General features: G+C 42.4%; 1 protein-coding gene across 2 annotated transcripts in view; it reads left to right on the top strand.

Moving 5' to 3' along the window:
• The window catches only part of SLC35F2 (solute carrier family 35 member F2), a 38871-nt gene extending 21611 nt beyond the window's left edge, over nt 1–17260 (top strand). For both annotated transcript variants that reach the window (XM_081326772.1, XM_081326773.1), the window contains 4 exons: nt 6237–6393; nt 11723–11775; nt 12742–12896; nt 16343–17260. In XM_081326772.1, the coding sequence (XP_081182898.1) occupies nt 6237–6393; nt 11723–11775; nt 12742–12896; nt 16343–16588 (611 nt within the window). In that variant the 3' untranslated portion in view covers nt 16589–17260. The remainder of the gene's footprint in view (nt 1–6236; nt 6394–11722; nt 11776–12741; nt 12897–16342) is intronic.
• The last annotated feature ends 2301 nt before the right edge of the window (nt 17261–19561 follow it).

The following is a 19561-nucleotide window of genomic DNA, read 5'->3' as shown; positions in this document are numbered from 1 at the left end:
CCCATAGGTCCATTGTTCAAAAATATCCTTCAGTATGTCCAACATTAAAATATTATGCTTCATTCTATATTAGTAAGTGAAATTTAAGTGTTGTTTTCCTTTAATTGTAATCTTTGCCCCCTTGGGTTCCCTGTGGTGTTCAAGTTCAACCTTCAGAGGTTTATCCTATAATGTTTTTTTTAAAAAAAAAATTCAAAACAAAAGCATTTTTCTATGTGAAGGACTCCAAAGTCTATCTGTGCCCTCTTAGTCCATTTATAACTTTTTAAAATCAAATTTCTAATTATTCTTTTGTTGTTTATTCCAAAAAATTTTTTAAAGTCCTTAAACATGTATTTAAAATATCTTTCACTGAAGATTAAAAGAAACTCAGACTTGTCAATCCAAAGATTCCTAATAGCTGAAAAGTAGTTAAAAGCAATTTACAGAAGTGATTAGGACTAGGGCAGATATGAGGGCAGGGTTCCAGTTCAAGCAGGGGATTGGACTAGATGACCTCCAAGGTCCCTACTAACTCTCTTGTTCTATGTTCTAAATCTTCTAAAAGTAGTTTTGCTCTATTTTATGACCTTTCTTGCCACAGTTATTAAGTGAATTACTGCAGTTGTTAGGTTAGTAACGTGAATTGGACTGCCCCATTGACTTTGCTTGGCAGATGGTCACAAAAGGTGATCAAATGACCCCTAGGGCATTGCAACTGCCATAAATATGAACCAGTTGCCAAGTGTCTTAATTTTGATCATGGAGATGTTGCAATGGTTGTGAGTGTGAAAAATGGTCATAAATCACTTTTTTCATTTTTTTCATGTTTTATTGATTTTTTAAAAACATAAATCACAATAGTTGGTTAACTGTGTTTGCTAGGTTTACATTTGTAAAGAAAAATCATTAACAATTGGTTTCTATAATCCATAATCCACATATTCAAACAAATGTTTCTTTTTTCCAATATTCTCTCTGGTAGATCCCATCATCTATATTCTTAATTTCTTTTTCACTTTAATGTTTTTCCTTTGACCGGTATCTTTCTTGATCAATGTGTTTTGCTGAATCAGAAACTTTTTCCATATATTTTCCCCCCCAACCAATTATACAGTTTATTCCAGATTTCATAATAATCTGTTTCACTCTTATCCTTGAGTTCTAATGTCAACCTATCCATTTCAGCACAGGATAAAATCTTATTTATTACCTCTTCTTCTGAGGTTGTCTCATTATCTTTCCATCTCTGTGCAAAGGCTAATCTTGCTGCTCTTAGGATGTGTAGTAGTAGGTATAGGGATCCTTTATTGTATTTGTCCTTGGTAATACCTAGCAGAAAGAGTTCTGGCTTTAACTCGATGTTCTGCATTCTAACCACTGTTTTATCAAATGCCAAAATTTTTGTGCTTTTGAGCATTCCCACCACATTTTTTTTAATTTTAATTCCATTTATATCCCGCCCTTCTCCGAAGACTCAGGGCGGCTTACAAGCTTAGCAGTAGCCTTCATTCTATGTATATGCCTGCTTATTAGGGCTTTCATACACCCCCCAAGCGGCATTATTACAAAGTCAGCTTAATTGCCCCCAACAATCTGGGTCCTCATTTTACCTACCTCGGAAGGATGGAAGGCTGAGTCAACCTTGAGCCTGGTGGGATGCGAACCTGCACTAATTGCAGGCAGCTGGTGTTACTTAAGGAGGCATTAGCCCACTGCTCCACCAAGGCTCTACATATGGTAGTAGGTCCCTAGTGATTCTTTGCATTTCCAACATTTCGGTGAGGTCTTTTTATCCATTTTAGCTAATCTCACAGGGGGGAGGTGCCACCTGTAGAACATCTTACGGTATATAAGTTTTCTTTGTACGCAGTATTCCTATTCCTTTCCCATAATTCTTGCCAGTTGTCTAAATCAATACCATAACCAAAATTTTTACTCCAAATTAACATTGTGCCTTTTACTTGCTCATCCAACATATCCTGTTCCAATAAATATCGATATGTCCTTTTTATCTCTTTTTCCTCTGTTCCTAATAAAATTTTATTAGGAACTTTTTTCAATGTTGATGTAGTTTGAAACGCACTAAATGAATGATTGTAAGTCGAGGGCTGCCTGTATATGAACCCTGTGTCCTTTAGAAGACGCTGACCCTCCCCAGTTTGAGCAAAAGATGGCTATTCCCTGGTCTTCCAGAGCTGCCGGAAAATGCTATCTTGCAGTCTTGTGAGGAGCAACTATTTGGAGCACTTGTGGGTGATCTTAGAGTCCTCTTCTTATCTGGAGGGGAATTATGAAGAACCAGTCCACTGATGGGCTTTTCATTGTGGTGCAGTCCTTGAATCTGCTTTTAGCAGAGCCATCTTCAGTTTACAATTTCTTCCCTGGAAGCTAACCTACCTTTTAAATTTCATAGGGTTTTTTTTCAAGTAGGAGATTCATATGCTAGATAAAATCATAAGTTCAATAAAGGCCAAAGTGCTGAAGTCTCTGGCTGCCGTAATGATAGGCAGTAGCCCAAAACATACCTCTTACCCTCTTACAATAGCAACAGAGTTCTCAGAAATTTTTCATTTGTTTAATATCACTTATTTAAAAGACTATAACTCTGCCAGGAAAAACATCCCCCACCCCATAAAAATGTGCATTTCTGTTGAAAAGAACAATTTGGAGATTGAACAAAGTTCTCAGTAAGATCATGTTGCAGTAAAGCTTAATAAAACAAGGACTAAAAGTTTTGTCCTCAAAGTAAAATAAAATAACATCCATTTGGAAACTTTCTGAAAGGCAAGTACCTGGTCCAGCTCTTATGGAGATTGATCTATTGATTTCCATGGAAAGTTAAATTAAGCCATTAATGCAAAATATAGGGAGAATGTGTGGAGGGAATCTAAGATTCTGGAAAGATGATGTGTGGTTTCTGCTGGGGTTCTGAAAATATCCAAGAGCAGGTAATTTGTTTGTTTTTCTACGTTATTATCTATCAAATAGAATCCGTTACTCACAGTAATTTTTACACTGTCTGAATTAGGACTTTGTTGTTGTTCAGTCACTAAGTCACGTCTGACTCTTTGCAACCCTATGGACCACAGCACTCCAGGCTCCCCTCATTCATATTTGTGTCAGATGCTTCCAGTTAAAAGGAATAGTGACATCACCATTGCTGGGGGATACACAATTGGGGGCTCCTTTCATGTCCCAGTTAATGTGTCCACCGAAGCGATACCTATCTATCTACTTGCAAGTGTACACTTTTGAACTGTTAGGTTGGAAGGAGCTGGAGTGAATTTCGGGAACTCACTGTGTTGTGCAGCAGCACTTGGGTTTCAAACATGGGCTTGCTGATCATCAACATAGTATACTAACTATGGGAGCTGCCAGGCTCCCCTGTCCTCTCCTGTCTCCTGGAGTTTGCCCAAATTCATGTTCGTTGCACTGAACACTATCTAACCATCTCATTCTCTGCCATCCACTTCTCCTGTTAAGTCGAGTGCGGCTGCGTGGACACAATAACGAGTCGGCATCGTACGTGATGTTGTTTATTGATTACATGATGGAAAAAGTGAAGCCCAACCCCGGTTCCCCCATTTATGCTACTGAAGCCCCTGAAAATCAGCCAACCCGGTTGCTCTATTTTCCCGCCGGCCAGGTAACACCCAACCCGGTGTTGTACCTTTCCCACCGGACAGGTTGACCAATCAGGCCAGCTGACCGATGCCACCTGGTGTCTGGTGTCAACTCCAGCCTGGCATCTCTCATACATAACATCTCCTTTTGCCTTCAGTCTTTCCGAACATCAGGATCTTCTTCAATGATTCCTCTCTTCTCACTAGTATTTCAGTTTCAGCTTCGATATCTGTGTCCTTCCGGAGAACAGTCAGGGTTGATTTCCTTTAGTGTTGACTGGTTTGATCTCCTTGCAATCCAAGGAACTCTCGAGAGTCTTCTCTGGCACCACACTTTGAAAGTAGAATTAGGATTAGGTGTCAAGTTTCAGAGCAAGAAAAGGTTTCTCATCTTGTAAGAGTAGGAAGGATTTGATTTCAAGAGAAAGCCAAACATGGAAACTTTTACCAAGTTGTTGAAAGCAGTTTTGCTGCACAAGCTCAGATTCTTTCGTGTGTGTGTGTGTGTGTGTATGTGTGTGTATGTGTGTGTGTGTGTGAAGTTGTGACCTGTGCATCAAAGAAATAGGGCTTATGTTGTGATGGCATAATACTGTCATCATTCTCCCCCTGCCCCATTGCCTTGCCCTGCAGATGCCAATGGACCCAATTTTTTCTGAGAATGTTTCTTGACTTCAGGGTCAGAAATGAATTACAGGAAGTCCAAAACCTATGATGGCTTTAGTTAAAGATGTGAATAAGTGTCTTCAAGAAACCATGAGAGTTTGGTGGCAAAGATGAGGCAAAAAAATTAATTGTCCATAGAGGTCAGTTGCTGTATCGTTTTTATAATCTTTGTGGTTTTATGGTCTTTAGATGCTCACATCTAAAGTCCAAAGCTTCTGTAGAATTTAGTAGGGAAAGTTTAGGATTGGGGGGTACAGGGAGAGAACGGGGAATAAAGAAAGTCAAGATGGTATCTTCAGTTGCATGTCTTTTTGTGTGCCTCACATGCACAATACACATACAAAGAGCGGGGCTTCAAACATGGTTGCAGCTGCCATTGTGATCTTTTTGATTTAATGCTGATTTCCAGGTTTGTTTCCTTGTTTTTATTATGCTGAGAAGAGGAAATCGAACAATACCTTGTTCATGATGGCTTCAGTCAGATAAAGATAGATAGTATAGACATTACAGGCTAGTTGTTGTACAATTAGTTTTGTACAATTAAAGGCAAAAGGTTTTTGATACCTGAATTGAATTCTTTAATTCAGAAGATTGAATTCAGTATTGAGCTGAATTTTTCAATAACTATAGGTAAGTTCCTCTTTTACTAAACACTTTCCAACAATCATGGGAAACAGTACAGTTCATATGGAGTCAAAATATTGGATATCTAAATACCGGTAGTATTATTTTTCTGTTTTTTTGTGGTGTTTTTTTCAAAAGTTCATTTTTTTCTGATTTTAAATTGTTTTTAAACAAAATTTAAAAGGTTTACTTTATTATATTTTGTTTAGGATTTGTATGACCGTTCAAGTAATTTTCCAAACTAATCTTACAAGAGTCTGTATTTTCTTCTGGTATTAATTTTAAATATTTTGAATACTGTTTCTTATGGATCTTTATGGTCATTAACTGTTATTTTCTCATAAACCTTGACTTAAGGGTACTCTCATTGCTTTCCAACTAGCTGTTTTTTATATCGTTCTGACGCATTCTTTCCTTCCATGATATAAGGAACCTATCTGTACATAAATATTGGAATCTGAATACCTTCAGAGTTTACAGATAGAAGAATTTGCCTGTATAAAAATGACGACACAGGAAAGAAATTTGAAGTGAAATTAAAAGCTTTCAACTTGCCTCTCCAGCCTCCTGATATACTCAGAATCACATATAAAAAGATATATCAGATATATTAAGTAAAGTCTTTTCAAGTTAAGATCCTTGCTGGTTGACTTCTAATAAATAGTATGGAAATACTGTCATTATTTTATCCTGGAATAATGAAGATTTCCTGATTTTCTCCCAGACCTGTTCTCCAGGTCTGATTTTGCTTAGCTTTTTCAGGACAGTCATGATCATTTATTTGGGTGGTATACTTTAAAAAGAAGGCAAATCTAAGAAAATGTTCTAAATCCCACCTACTGTATGTTTGAAGCTAGTCAACGTAAATCAAAACTGGGTTTTGATTCAATATTTATTGTATAGGGAGAAAGAAGGGACGCAGTGGGTTAGGACACTGAGCTTGTCGATCAGAAGGTCGGCAGTTTGGTGGGTTGAATCCTAAGTGCCGTGTAACAGAGTGAGGACCTGTTACTCGTCACAGCTTCTGCCAACCTAGCAGTTCGAAAGCATGTAAAAATGCAAGTAGAAAAATAGGGACCACTACGGTGGGAAGGTAACAGCGTTCCGTGCACCTTTGGCGTCTAGTCATGCCGGCCACATGACCACAGAGACGTCCACGGAGATGAGCACCGGCCCCTAGAGTCAGAAACGACTAGCATGCATGTGCAGGGGAACCTTTACTTTTAGGGAGAAAGAAGACAGCTTCTCATAAACATTTTAATATTGGAAATATTACTAATCATCATTTTAACTTTATCATTCAAATTCCCTCCGATGTTGTTGTCCCTGTTTTCTGTGCAGGAAGCGACGTGGTGATTGGAGACGTCTTAGTCCTCCTCGGCGCTTCATTATATGCCATTTCGAATGTGAGTGAGGAATACATTGTGAAAAATCTGAGCAGAATGGAGTTTCTAGGAATGGTGGGCTTGTTTGGGACTGTTATCAGCGGTCTGCAGCTGTAAGGATCTACTATATGTATTTTAATTGTAATTAAGAAAACCATCCACAGCACAGAATGGTTTCTCTCTGTGTATTGGTGGGTGTAATTTATTAATCCATTGTCAACATTGTAATTAACCTTTGTGGGTGTTTGAGCATCTGTAGGCCTGCAAGGGTGTGACCGGACAGATCTTCATATTTCTTGACCTGGCCCACCAAGCTTTCTTACACTTATTTACTTCTCCCCAACTTTTTGTATCTTTTCATCTGTGTATCTCTTACCTTCTATAGTAAACAGGATATAAGGTTAACAGGGGAAACTCAGATTTCTGAAGTTAACTTTTGATTTACTTGCCTGATCTAATATGCACAATTTATACATAGCCTGAATTCAGCATTCACCTGCTTATGGGCCGATTGTGCAGCCAGATGGACTGTCAGGTCCAACCAATGGTCGCTCATGCAAATAATCTCTTTGACATTCATAGAATTAGTCATGGAATTAAAGATTCTATGAGATTAACCATTAGTGGGTTCAGATCCCGACTTTCTGCAATCATTGCTACAGACTGTTTATCTTTTACAGTTTCGGCAAGCGGAAATTCAACTGTTCTTCTCATTCGTTCATTTCTATGTTTACTTATTTACTTTAGAATTTGTAAGGCACCCATGTTGGTCCTTTGAATTTCCAACTCTTGTTTGATTACATAGTTAAAACAGTCTTTCTGAATGATTTGAAACAGTTTTTCCCATGTTTCTTGCCACCTGGGCTGAGTTACTGTTTATAAAATAAACTACTAAGGACTTACCTTGTGCCTTTTCATGTATACTCTTACTTTCATTACTTTCCCTGCCTCTTCACCAATTTTTCCAGTGTACAAAAATACGGATGATCAGAGCAGCACAGTTTCACAAGTGTTCTGTTGTCTATAGTTTTGTACTCCATACTGACTTACCGTATATACTTGAGTATAAGCCGACTCGAGTATAAGCCGAGACCCCCAATTTCACCCCCAAAAACTGGAAAAAGTTATTGACTCGAGTATAAGCCGATCCGCCGTTCTGCAAGCCTCTGCCGCCAGCAGAGGCTCGATCCGCCATTTTGCAAGCCTGAATACACAGGAATACCCTGTGTGGCCGCGGCTCGTCGGCAGGTCTCCGTTCCTCCTGCCGACCTTTGGGGAGGTTTGGGCGCCTCCCCAAACCTCCCCAAACCTCGGCAGGTCTCCGTTCCTCCTGCCGACCTTTGGGGAGGTTTGGGCGCCTCCCCAAACCTCCCCAAACCTCGGCAGGTCTCCGTTCCTCCTGCCGACCTTTGGGGAGGTTTGGGCGCCTCCCCAAACCTCCCCAAACCTCGGCAGGTCTCCGTTCCTCCTGCCGACCTTTGGGGAGGTTTGGGCGCCTCCCCAAACCTCGGCAGGTCTCCGTTCCTCCTGCCGACCTTTGGGGAGGTTTGGGCGCCTCCCCAAACCTCCCCAAACCTCGGCAGGTCTCCGTTCCTCCTGCCGACCTTTGGGGAGGTTTGGGCGCCTCCCCAAACCTCGGCAGGTCTCCGTTCCTCCTGCCGACCTTTGGGGAGGTTTGGGCGCCTCCCCAAACCTCGGCAGGTCTCCGTTCCTCCTGCCGACCTTTGGGGAGGTTTGGGCGCCTCCCCAAACCTCGGCAGGTCTCCGTTCCTCCTGCCGACCTTTGGGGAGGTTTGGGCGCCTCCCCAAACCTCCCCAAACCTCGGCAGGTCTCCGTTCCTCCTGCCGACCTTTGGGGAGGTTTGGGCGCCTCCCCAAACCTCCCCAAACCTCGGCAGGTCTCCGTTCCTCCGCGCAGACCTGCCGACCTTTGGGGAGGTTTGGGCGCCTCCCCAAACCTCGGCAGGTCTCCGTTCCTCCTGCCGACCTTTGGGGAGGTTTGGGCGCCTCCCCAAACCTCCCCAAACCTCGGCAGGTCTCCGTTCCTCCTGCCGACCTTTGGGGAGGTTTGGGCGCCTCCCCAAACCTCCCCAAACCTCTGCAGGTCTCCGTTCCTCCGCGCAGACCTGCCGACCTTTGGGGAGGTTTGGGCGCCTCCCCAAACCTCCCCAAACCTCGGCAGGTCTCCGTTCCTCCTGCCGACCTTTGGGGAGGTTTGGGCGCCTCCCCAAACCTCCCCAAACCTCGGCAGGTCTCCGTTCCTGTTTGGGGAGGTTTGGGCGCCTCCCCAAACCTCGGCAGGTCTCCGTTCCTCCGCGCAGACCTGCCGACATTTGGGGAGGTTTGGGGAGGCGCCCAAACCTCCCCAAAGGTCGGCAGGAAGAACGGAGACCTGGGGAGGTTTGGGGAGGCGCCCAAACCTCCCCAAAGGTCGGCAGGTCTGCGCGGAGGAACGGAGACCTGCCGAGGTTTGGGGAGGTTTGGGGAGGCGCCCAAACCTCCCCAAACAGGAACGGAGACCTGCCGAGGTTTGGGGAGGTTTGGGGAGGCGCCCAAACCTCCCCAAACGTCGGCAGGTCTGCGCGGAGGAACGGAGACCTGCCGAGGTTTGGGGAGGTTTGGGGAGGCGCCCAAACCTCCCCAAACAGGAACGGAGACCTGCCGAGGTTTGGGGACGTTTGGGGAGGCGCCCAAACCTCCCCAAAGGTCGGCAGGTCTGCGCGGAGGAACGGAGACCTGCCGAGGTTTGGGGAGGTTTGGGGAGGCGCCCAAACCTCCCCAAAGGTCGGCAGGTCTGCGCGGAGGAACGGAGACCTGCCGAGGTTTGGGGAGGCGCCCAAACCTCCCCAAAGGTCGGCAGGAGGAACGGAGACCTGCCGAGGTTTGGGGACGTTTGGGGAGGCGCCCAAACCTCCCCAAAGGTCGGCAGGTCTGCGCGGAGGAACGGAGACCTGCCGAGGTTTGGGGAGGTTTGGGGAGGCGCCCAAACCTCCCCAAACAGGAACGGAGACCTGCCGAGGTTTGGGGAGGCGCCCAAACCTCCCCAAACAGGAACGGAGACCTGCCGAGGTTTGGGGAGGTTTGGGGAGGCGCCCAAACCTCCCCAAACGTCGGCAGGTCTGCGCGGAGGAACGGAGACCTGCCGAGGTTTGGGGAGGCGCCCAAACCTCCCCAAACAGGAACGGAGACCTGCCGAGGTTTGGGGACGTTTGGGGAGGCGCCCAAACCTCCCCAAAGGTCGGCAGGTCTGCGCGGAGGAACGGAGACCTGCCGAGGTTTGGGGAGGTTTGGGGAGGCGCCCAAACCTCCCCAAACAGGAACGGAGACCTGCCGAGGTTTGGGGACGTTTGGGGAGGCGCCCAAACCTCCCCAAAGGTCGGCAGGTCTGCGCGGAGGAACGGAGACCTGCCGAGGTTTGGGGAGGTTTGGGGAGGCGCCCAAACCTCCCCAAACAGGAACGGAGACCTGCCGAGGTTTGGGGAGGTTTGGGGAGGCGCCCAAACCTCCCCAAACGTCGGCAGGTCTGCGCGGAGGAACGGAGACCTGCCGAGGTTTGGGGAGGCGCCCAAACCTCCCCAAAGGTCGGCAGGAGGAACGGAGACCTGCCGAGGTTTGGGGACGTTTGGGGAGGCGCCCAAACCTCCCCAAAGGTCGGCAGGTCTGCGCGGAGGAACGGAGACCTGCCGAGGTTTGGGGAGGTTTGGGGAGGCGCCCAAACCTCCCCAAACAGGAACGGAGACCTGCCGAGGTTTGGGGAGGCGCCCAAACCTCCCCAAACAGGAACGGAGACCTGCCGAGGTTTGGGGAGGTTTGGGGAGGCGCCCAAACCTCCCCAAACGTCGGCAGGTCTGCGCGGAGGAACGGAGACCTGCCGAGGTTTGGGGAGGCGCCCAAACCTCCCCAAAGGTCGGCAGGAGGAACGGAGACCTGCCGAGGTTTGGGGACGTTTGGGGAGGCGCCCAAACCTCCCCAAAGGTCGGCAGGAGGAACGGAGACCTGCCGAGGTTTGGGGAGGTTTGGGGAGGCGCCCAAACCTCCCCAAAGGTCGGCAGGAGGAACGGAGACCTGCCGAGGTTTGGGGAGGTTTGGGGAGGCGCCCAAACCTCCCCAAACGTCGGCAAGTCTCCGTTCCTCCGCGCCCTGCCTGCCTGCTTCTTTCCGCTGCGGAAAGAAGCAGGCAGGCAAGGCGCGGAGTTTGGGGAGGTGCGCGCGCACCTCCCCAAACCTCCCCAAACTTCGGCAGGTCTCGGACGGCGGTGGCTTGGGAGAGGTGCGGGCGATCCCGGAAGCACCAAAGCCTCGGCCGCGCACAAGTCCTCGGTAAGTTTTTTTGTTGACTGGAGTATAAGCCGAAGTGGAATTTTTCAGCCCAAAAAGTGGGCTGAAAAATTCGGCTTATACTCAAGTATATACGGTAGTTGATTATGTGAACTAGACCAAAAAAACCCTGAAGCTGTGAGTTAGTTGCTGGCACAGTGTGCTTCATACAGTTTCTTAAAGTAATACTTCATATTAATAGCAAGCTGATTTTCTAGGTGTGGTTCTTACATAATTGAAATAGTTCAAGGGAGGTCAGGCAACAAACCTCCATATTACTAGTAAGACAACACACTTCGTATCAAAGGCCATTTAGAAGAGGGAAAAATGGTTAAAGAATAAATATGCTTCTTTAGCTTATTTATAAATGCTGATTAACTTTGAGAAAAGGAAGTCAAAGGAATATTAAATAAGCATGTTTTTGATTTCCATTTTAATCCTGTCATCCTCTCCTGATTGAATTCTTGATTGACTGAGCAACTAAATACGTTTTCAGTTAGTAAGCTTCTTTTCCATTATGATGTACTGTGAGTACTGTACCTATTTTTTGATATGCCGAATGTTGAGATATGGACTTGTGCACTTGAATGCAATAAAACCATTTTATAGTTTTTTTATTTGAACTTTGGAAAGTTCTGGGTTGTTTTTTTTTTTAAAAAAATGCTGTTAACTTGCTTGTTACAATTTTCAACTCGTCAAAAAAAATATTTCTGTGCTTTCTAATACAATATATATTTAATATATCATCATCATCTGTATGCTACCTCCCAACACTCTGTTGTACAATGGAACTATTTTAAGGGAATTTAGTTTACAAAGTGAGCTCATTTCTCCAAAAGTTTATCCTGTTATAAATCTGTTCTTCTTTAAGGAGCAAGAAAATGTTTTTCTGTGTATGGATCTCAAAGCTATAATTCTATACATTCTGACTTGAGATGGAATCCACAAAACTCTGTGGGACTAACTTTTAAATAAAAGTTAATTTGTTGTAAGATGATTTGTCTATTAATTTATCTATTACTTGTTATTTTATTCTAGACTCTAGAAACAATAGCCTCTCGTTTTAATGAGCATTTCTTTTCTGTTTTTATTTTTTCTCCTCCTCTTTTCCCCCTGCCATTTTAGAGCTATTGTGGAACACAGAGACATAGCTAATATTCAGTGGAACTGGAAAATTGGTATGTATGTGTGTTGTACAACACAGGGACAAATAAACCGAATTGCTTTGCGGGCTACTTTTATTATTTTACCTAGTGAACTAAAATAAATAACCATGTGGGGAAAGAGAGGGTTTCTGCAATACTAGTTAAAAGTTTAGAGAAAAATGCATAAAAATCCAGACATTCTGCTTGCATTGAATATAAAGGATCAGTACAAATAAACTTACAAATAAACTTACAAATAAATTTAGGGACGCGGTGGCTCAGTGGGTTAGGACGCTGAGCTTGTCGATCAGAAGGTTGGCAGTTTGGCGGGTCGAATCCCGAGTGCCGCGTAGCAGAGTGAGCGCCTGCTACTCGTCCCAGCTTCTGCCCACCTAGCAGTTCGAAAGCACGTAAAAATGCAAGTAGAAAAATAGGGACCACTACGGTGGGAAGGTAACAGCGTTCCGTGCGCCTTTGGCATCTAGTCATGCCGGCCACATGACCACGGAGACGTCCTCGGACAAGCTCTGGCTCTTCGGCTTTGAAACGGAGATGAGCACCGACCCCTAGAGTTGGAAACGACTAGCACGCATGTGCGGGGGAACCTTTACCTTTACCTTACAAATAAACTTAATCTTCCTTGCATAATAAATATATAATGAAAGCCACTGTGTACATGTCTTCATTTTGCTGTCATCTCCATTTGCTATAGACGTCTATGGATATGACGTTAATAAGTTAGTGTTTAGTTTAGCAGTCTTGAATTCCCATCTATTGTTTGGCTATGTTCACTGCCATCCAGGAAGACCAGCAACTAGGGATGGGGAATACTGTTGTCTCTCACTTGTTTTGGGAGAATCTGGGAATAGAGAATCTGAAAAAAGTATTACCGGTGGGGAAAAAGCAATTTCTGAATATTAGTGTATGCCCTTGCCACACTTTTATATATTCTTGACATTCAGTCTCTGAACTGAAAAGTTGTTGCTTTTTTCCCCCCAGCCTTGCTCTTCTTGGCTTTTGCCTTGTGCATGTTCGGGCTGTACAGTTTCATGCCGATCGTGATTAGAGTGACAAGTGCCACCTCCGTCAACTTGGGCATCCTGACAGCTGATCTCTACAGTCTTTTTTTTGGACTTTTCCTATTTGGCTACAAGGTGAGTGAGATTTGGATCCTGGTAACTGAGCACATTCAAGTATTAATTTAATTTTAATTTATTGAGATTTCTATACCGCCCTTCTCCCAAAGGGACTCAGGGCGGTTCACAGGGCATAAATATAAATGACAATACAAAAATTAAAAGACAATTAAATCAATGCCCAAATTAAAACAAGAATAATAAAACAAGCCTATAAAAACCCATATACCCCCATCAGGCCAGACCCGCTAGTTCAAATAAATGGGTCTTCAACCCGCGACGGAAGGATCGGAGGTCTGATGCCGTCCGGAGCTCAGCCGGCAGTTGGTTCCATAATGCCGGAGCACCCACAGAGAAGGCCCTCCCCCTGGGGGCCACCAGTCGACATTCCTTGACAGGAGGCACCCTGAGGAGGCCCTCTCTGTGGGCGCGCACAGGGAGGAGGGGGGTCGACGCCGGCAGCAGGTGGTCCTCGAGGTATCGCGGACCCATGCCATGTATTCCAATCCTTATGATTGGAATAAGGAATTAAAGCATCAGCAGTTTTGCAACCTTTTAATAACTAACTAATTTATTGTAGTGTTAATGTTTGTTGTTTAGAATTCACGTTTATTACAGCAGATGTTTTTGTAGACTACAGTCTACGTCACAAAAAAAATTAAAAGAGTGTCTGCAGACACATTGTTCTTTGAGAGAATAGGACGTTAGCCACCTTTCCTGGTAATGCAACTTTGACTGCCAAGTGTCTGATCCTACAGGAATAAAAAAAAGGTTCCCTATCATTTTAACTCTGATTTGTTGACTTACCGTGATCTTGATTATACTTTGCACTAAGTCAAAACCACAATTCCAAACCACGTGTCATACTCAGCTAAAAGGAAGCTAAACATTTTTGTGAATTAGTTCAAATGTATGAACACAAGTAGTGTCGTGTTTCCCTAAAAGTTGGAAACCTGAAAGCACCATGAATTCTGAGATCTGTGGTGCCACCGCATTGAGAGAATAGCAATTTGGAAAAGTCAGGGCACATATTACCATAATATTACCATATTACCAGCCCTCTGTAAGCTCCCCAGAGTTAACAACCCTATAGTCTGACTAAGACCTTGAAAGTTTACTCTGGTTTATTTGGTGAAACTCTGTTGGCTTGTGCAAGTCTCCATCACACAATGTTTTAGAGTGATAAACCAGCATTATCTACTGCATTTGGATAACGGATTTGCTGAAATACCTGTGAGGGGATGAGATGAATCTTAAGCTTCTTTTAAGAAGTTTAGATTTATGACTCCAAAAGGTCATTTTTCCTAGCAAAACTGCTGCCTCAGATTTTTGGCCTAGAGCTGGCTTCAGACCTGAAAGAGTAGTTTCTTTTGGTTTTTAAAGCTCTTTGTTTTCCATATAGATCACCTTTTTACTTCTGAATGGATTTCCAAGTTATGTATATCTGACAAGTACATCTTTATCCCATAACGTTGCCCTCTGGGTGTTTTACAATATTGAGGGTTGAGTTAGGCAAGGTTAGGAAGTGATTCACATACAGCTTTTGTTCCCATTCATAAGGTCCATAGTTCAGTCACATCTATTTCACCTTTAACAGAAGAATAGGAAATAAGCGTGGGTGGCAGTTTAGGAGAAGCAACTGAGTCGGAATATATAATGTGGAGCTGGAACGAAGCTACCTTCAAAAGAGAACCTTTATTGCACTAACTCTTGTTGATTAAAGATTACTTAAGCTTTTCAGCTTACTCAGGATTCTTAACAGGTTCTTTTCTCAGAAGAAGAATTATATTTAACCAACTAATTACATTTTTCTTAAGACAGCCAGAGTTTTCCACACCTCAGAGCAATTCATTCAAATATGCTCAGGCCAATGTTTAATTGGCTAAAACTTTATTTGTGATTGGATTTAAAGACTTCTAAATATTTGCAGCAGGTATCCATGATGACTTGGACACCAAAGGACACACTTTGTTTTTGAATGATGGGCCAGGAGTCAGGGCAGAAAAGTAAACTTGGTTTCATTTCATTTATACTTAAACAGAAATATAACTTGTTATAGTTAGTATAATTACTGTCCAATTACAGCAGGTGATGGTATCTTTGCTGATCTTGAAAAAACTGATCAAATTGGATCTAGTTAATATTTGGATAGGAAACACTGGGAATCTCTGGGCTATAAACCTGACTTGGAGGTTAGAAAAACATCTCAAAAGAAGACAGTGGCAACCTTGTTTCATTTGGTTGCCAAGAAAACAGCAGAGACATGTTAATATAGGTCTGTAGAGCACTAACAGGGTTTTAGGAAGACTTAGGGGGACCCATGTGGTCAACTGTTGACTAAAAGCAGCAAATCATGCCTATAACTTTTAGTGACAGAGATCAGAGAATCTCCATGGGAATGGGTCTTCAGCTTCCCTTCCCCAAGTCGAAGGTAAAAAAATAATAATACATGCCTATTCTATAAATTTCCTTGTCTACCAGCAGCAATTAAAATATCACGTGGAAGCAAAAGTGCTCATAATTTGTCTCCTGATTTGGATGACTGCCAAATTGGAGTGTTATAAAACATTTCGAGATAGAGTCTCACCTTTGCATATGGCTTTGGTGCCTTGAATAAAAGCTATTTCCTCATGTATGGAGCCCTAGTACATTATTTTACTAATGATAGATAGCTTGGAGCTGCTTATGGGTTCTTCTAGAATTTCTGGCAAGTAGATCATCTACCTTTAGTCTGGGGACTGAAAGAGCTTCAGAGCTTTTCATGCTTTTCTGATCTTCTGCATTCAAATCTTATAGATAGATACATTTCAGTTTACCTACCAAAATCAAAGGTGAAAGCTCAAGATAGATACCAATGGCTACCAGCATAAATCTGCTCCTGTAACTAAATCATATCTTCGGGTTTGAAGAAACGTTGAAGCTAATGCTAGACCTAAGACTTATTTTCTTCTGTTGTTTGTTTGTCCAATTGTTTGAATCAACAATGGGAGGGAAGGTTAGAAGTAAAGCTGGCTAAGTAGAGCAAAAGTGACGTGAGATTGGGGCAAAGCCTCTCCCAACTTCTCAATCGGTCCATCAAATAGCACAGGTCTTGAGTTAACCCTGTAATTCATCCATATATAATTGAAAGAATTTGATACACTAAATCCTCTGTCATTTCAGTAAAGCCTTTGCTGTTAAAAAAAAGCCACAAAATGCATAGACATCTAGTATAAACTATGTTGATGTGGTCTGTATCATGTTATTATATAAATGACACAAATAGAGGGTTATTTGTATCATCATATAATTGATGCAAATTGTATCCTTTATATCATTTATGCACTGATGTCATAATGCGTATAATATCCCTCATTCCTCTGGATGCCCATTTTTAGGGTAGATGGATTTTATGGTTATCCATATTTGTATGGAAGAGACTATTCATCTCTATACTTCTCTTTCTCTCTTTTTATGTTGATCAGTTTTCCGTGCTGTATCTCTTATCCTTTGTGGTCATCATGATCGGCTTCATCATGTATTGCTCCACCCCAACCCGTACTGCAGAGGTTCCCTCAACCACCTTGCCAATGGCAGATAGTACTGGATTTGACAACCTTGCTTTAAAAATTGAGGAGAACCACCTGGATTCCACTGACACTTTGACAACACAGTGCAACAAAGACAACAGCCAGGCAGAAGACACAACTACAAAATTAACAGCCTTGTGAAATATGAAATTTCAGCTGCTGGAGTTGCTCTGGAGAAATCAGAAGGCACCAGATGACACTATGTTATGGTGGACAAACTGGAGAAAGGCCAATTATGGAATTTGTACTCATGACAAAGTCTGGAAACATATCACCAAAACAAGGAGGGCTAGATCCTTACTTGGAACACTGATATTAATTCTTGTTTATTGAAGATTATTCTTAGAGCTGACAAGTGAATAGCAAAGTAGATACTAGACTGTCTTTCTATCAAAGAAAGCCAGATTATACTCAGAATAATCATATGCCTTATTTTGAGTAATTTCTTATGTAATTTCAAACTTATACATGGCCAATGAGGTTAGCAAAAAGAAAATGGAAAGATGGAAAACAAGAAAGAAAAACAAAACATAAAATCAGATGGCAGCTAGCAACAGAGAGACTCGGAACACAGATCAAGGTTAGTGAAGGATCCTTATCTCCCAGATTGCTAAACGATGAGGAGTGAGAAATCTTGCATTTTGGAAGTGTGAATCCTGTAAGAGACTCTCATCTTTATCTAGTTAACATGCAGAGACATGCACAAACACACTTGAAGTGTACCTGTTCTGCAACCAAACAAGATATTTTATTTTTTGCAGAAGATAATCTATGTGTAGATCAATTTCTTTGAAAATATAAAGATACTGTTAACAACAAGTGGTTTCCCAAATTGTATGAATGCATATATATATGCATATATGTATATGTGTATATGTATATATGTGTGTGTGTGTGTGTGTGTGTGTATATATATATATATATATATATATATATATATATATATATATATATATATATATATATATATATATATATATATATATATATATATATATATATATATATATATATATATATATATATATATATATATACACACATACATACATACATACATACATACATATATGACAAATGCTTGTTAACTATTTTTAGATTACCTTGCTAGTGACAGCTCATATTTGTGTAAATTTTAAATTGCTAACAAAGAATTAAGGGAGACTGATATGCATTTCAAACTTACTAGTTTTCATCAGTCAGCCATACCCTTCTGAGATTCGAACCTGGGCTGATTACACATTAGGCAGTTGTTTTCACCTCTAAGCCACAGGAGCTCTCTCGCTTTGTTAGCTGAGAAGCAAGGGGAGATATATGACAAATGCTTGTTAACTATTTTTAGATTACCTTGCTAAACCCCAAACATGGGACAAATCTTTATTTCCTGTGTCAGCCTATCCTGAAGGCCATCGACAGGCAGTAGTCACACCGGTGACTACACACACACACACACACACACACACACACACACACACACACACAGAGAGAGAGAGAGAGAGAGAGAGAGAGAGAGAGAGAGAGAGAGAAGGGAGATATTTGTCACCTTGCTAAAGTATAGTTGCTGAATTATACCTCCCAGCATCTTTCACCTTTGACCACACTAGTTGGACTTGCTGACAGTTGTAGTTTAGCAACTTCTGAAGGGGCATAAGTTCTCCCACTCCTGATACGAGCAGAATAATATGGGAACTCTTGGTTACTGTTCCAAATTTGCTTCTGTAGCAGCTCCAAGGAGACAATTTGAGTGCTCTTGATGAAGTAGAAGTAGGGGGTATGAGCTTAATCCTACTTGTTTATTCCTTGAAAAGAGTGATGAGAAACATAGCTGATGTTTTTTATGCCATTTAAACAATAATGTGGTGACACTTCCAAGAATTATTGTCCCACCTCTGGGAACAGAAAACAAAGAGTCAAGTCTTATTTAAAAGTGGCTTGGAGGAAAAACAAGGACTGAGTTCTCTCATTGTCCCCTGGGCATTTTTGTCTTTTTGAAACACAAGGTACTTGAAAAATTCTAGAGAATTGTTCACAGTGGGTCTCGGTACTTAAAGGTAAAGGTAAAGCTTTCCCCATAACTGACTCTAGGGGGTGGTACTCATCTCCGTTTTTTAGTTGAGGGAGCCGGCGTCATCTGAAGACATTTCCATGATCATGTGGCCAGTATCACTATACGCCAAGGCATACGGAGCACTTTTTCCTTCCCACCGAACTGGTATCTATTTATCTACTCACATTTGCATGCTTTTGAACTGCTAGGCGGGCAAAAGTTGAAGGAAGAAGGGGAGCTCACCCCATCCCCCGACATTCAGATCACGAACACGAACTGCTAGGTTTCTAGCTGATAAGCTCAGTTGAACCACTGAGCCATTGTGCCCCCTTTGCTACTTTTTTTACCTTATTTATTTCATATCTACCCTTTATACCCTTGTGTGAAAAGGAGGAGCTGGAGCTTTCTACTACCACATTGGGGTGATAAGACCTATCGGATTTCTTACGGAAGACAGGATTAACTTGACCTCTAGGGTCATATGGGAAAAATATGCTACTTTTGATTATTTTTTTTCTAGTTAAGATTTATGTTATTGGTTCAATTCAAAGTTACACTTTATCAAATATAGCCATTCTGCCTGTGAGTAAATAGCAAAATTGAGGCTTTTCACCATCCGTTTACTAAGGGAATGAAATGTACAACTTAGTTTTGCTTAATAGCCACACAATAAAACATTATTCTGAGTTTTCACTCAATGTCTGATTTCATTATTTTTACCCTACCCTTCTTTAGAAGAGCACTAATTGATGTACTGTATATGGGGACTCCCTTGTTGCTGGAGTTTTTTGAGATAAGTTAAATGTGGTGCATACTTGGTTTTCCTGCTCTTTCTGTGCTTGCTAAAGCCCTCTTGAATTAATTGTATTGGAAGTAACAAATTCTTATATTTGAAGAAGCACAAGTGCTGTAGACCCAACCTTTCTATATTCCCCTTGTGGTCTTCTAAGCAGAAGGTGATTTTACAGCAAAAGTTAGACCTGGTAATAGTATCTAATTTTCTTGGTAATGTTTTGGAAGATGTTTTTCATTGTCTTTTTTCCAAGATGTTTTCAGTCAAGCCAAGA

The sequence above is a fragment of the Vipera berus genome (genome assembly GCF_964194415.1).
Source record: "Vipera berus genome assembly, chromosome: 4".
NCBI lineage: Eukaryota > Metazoa > Chordata > Lepidosauria > Squamata > Viperidae > Vipera > Vipera berus.
This window is presented reverse-complemented; position numbering and strand designations above follow the sequence as displayed.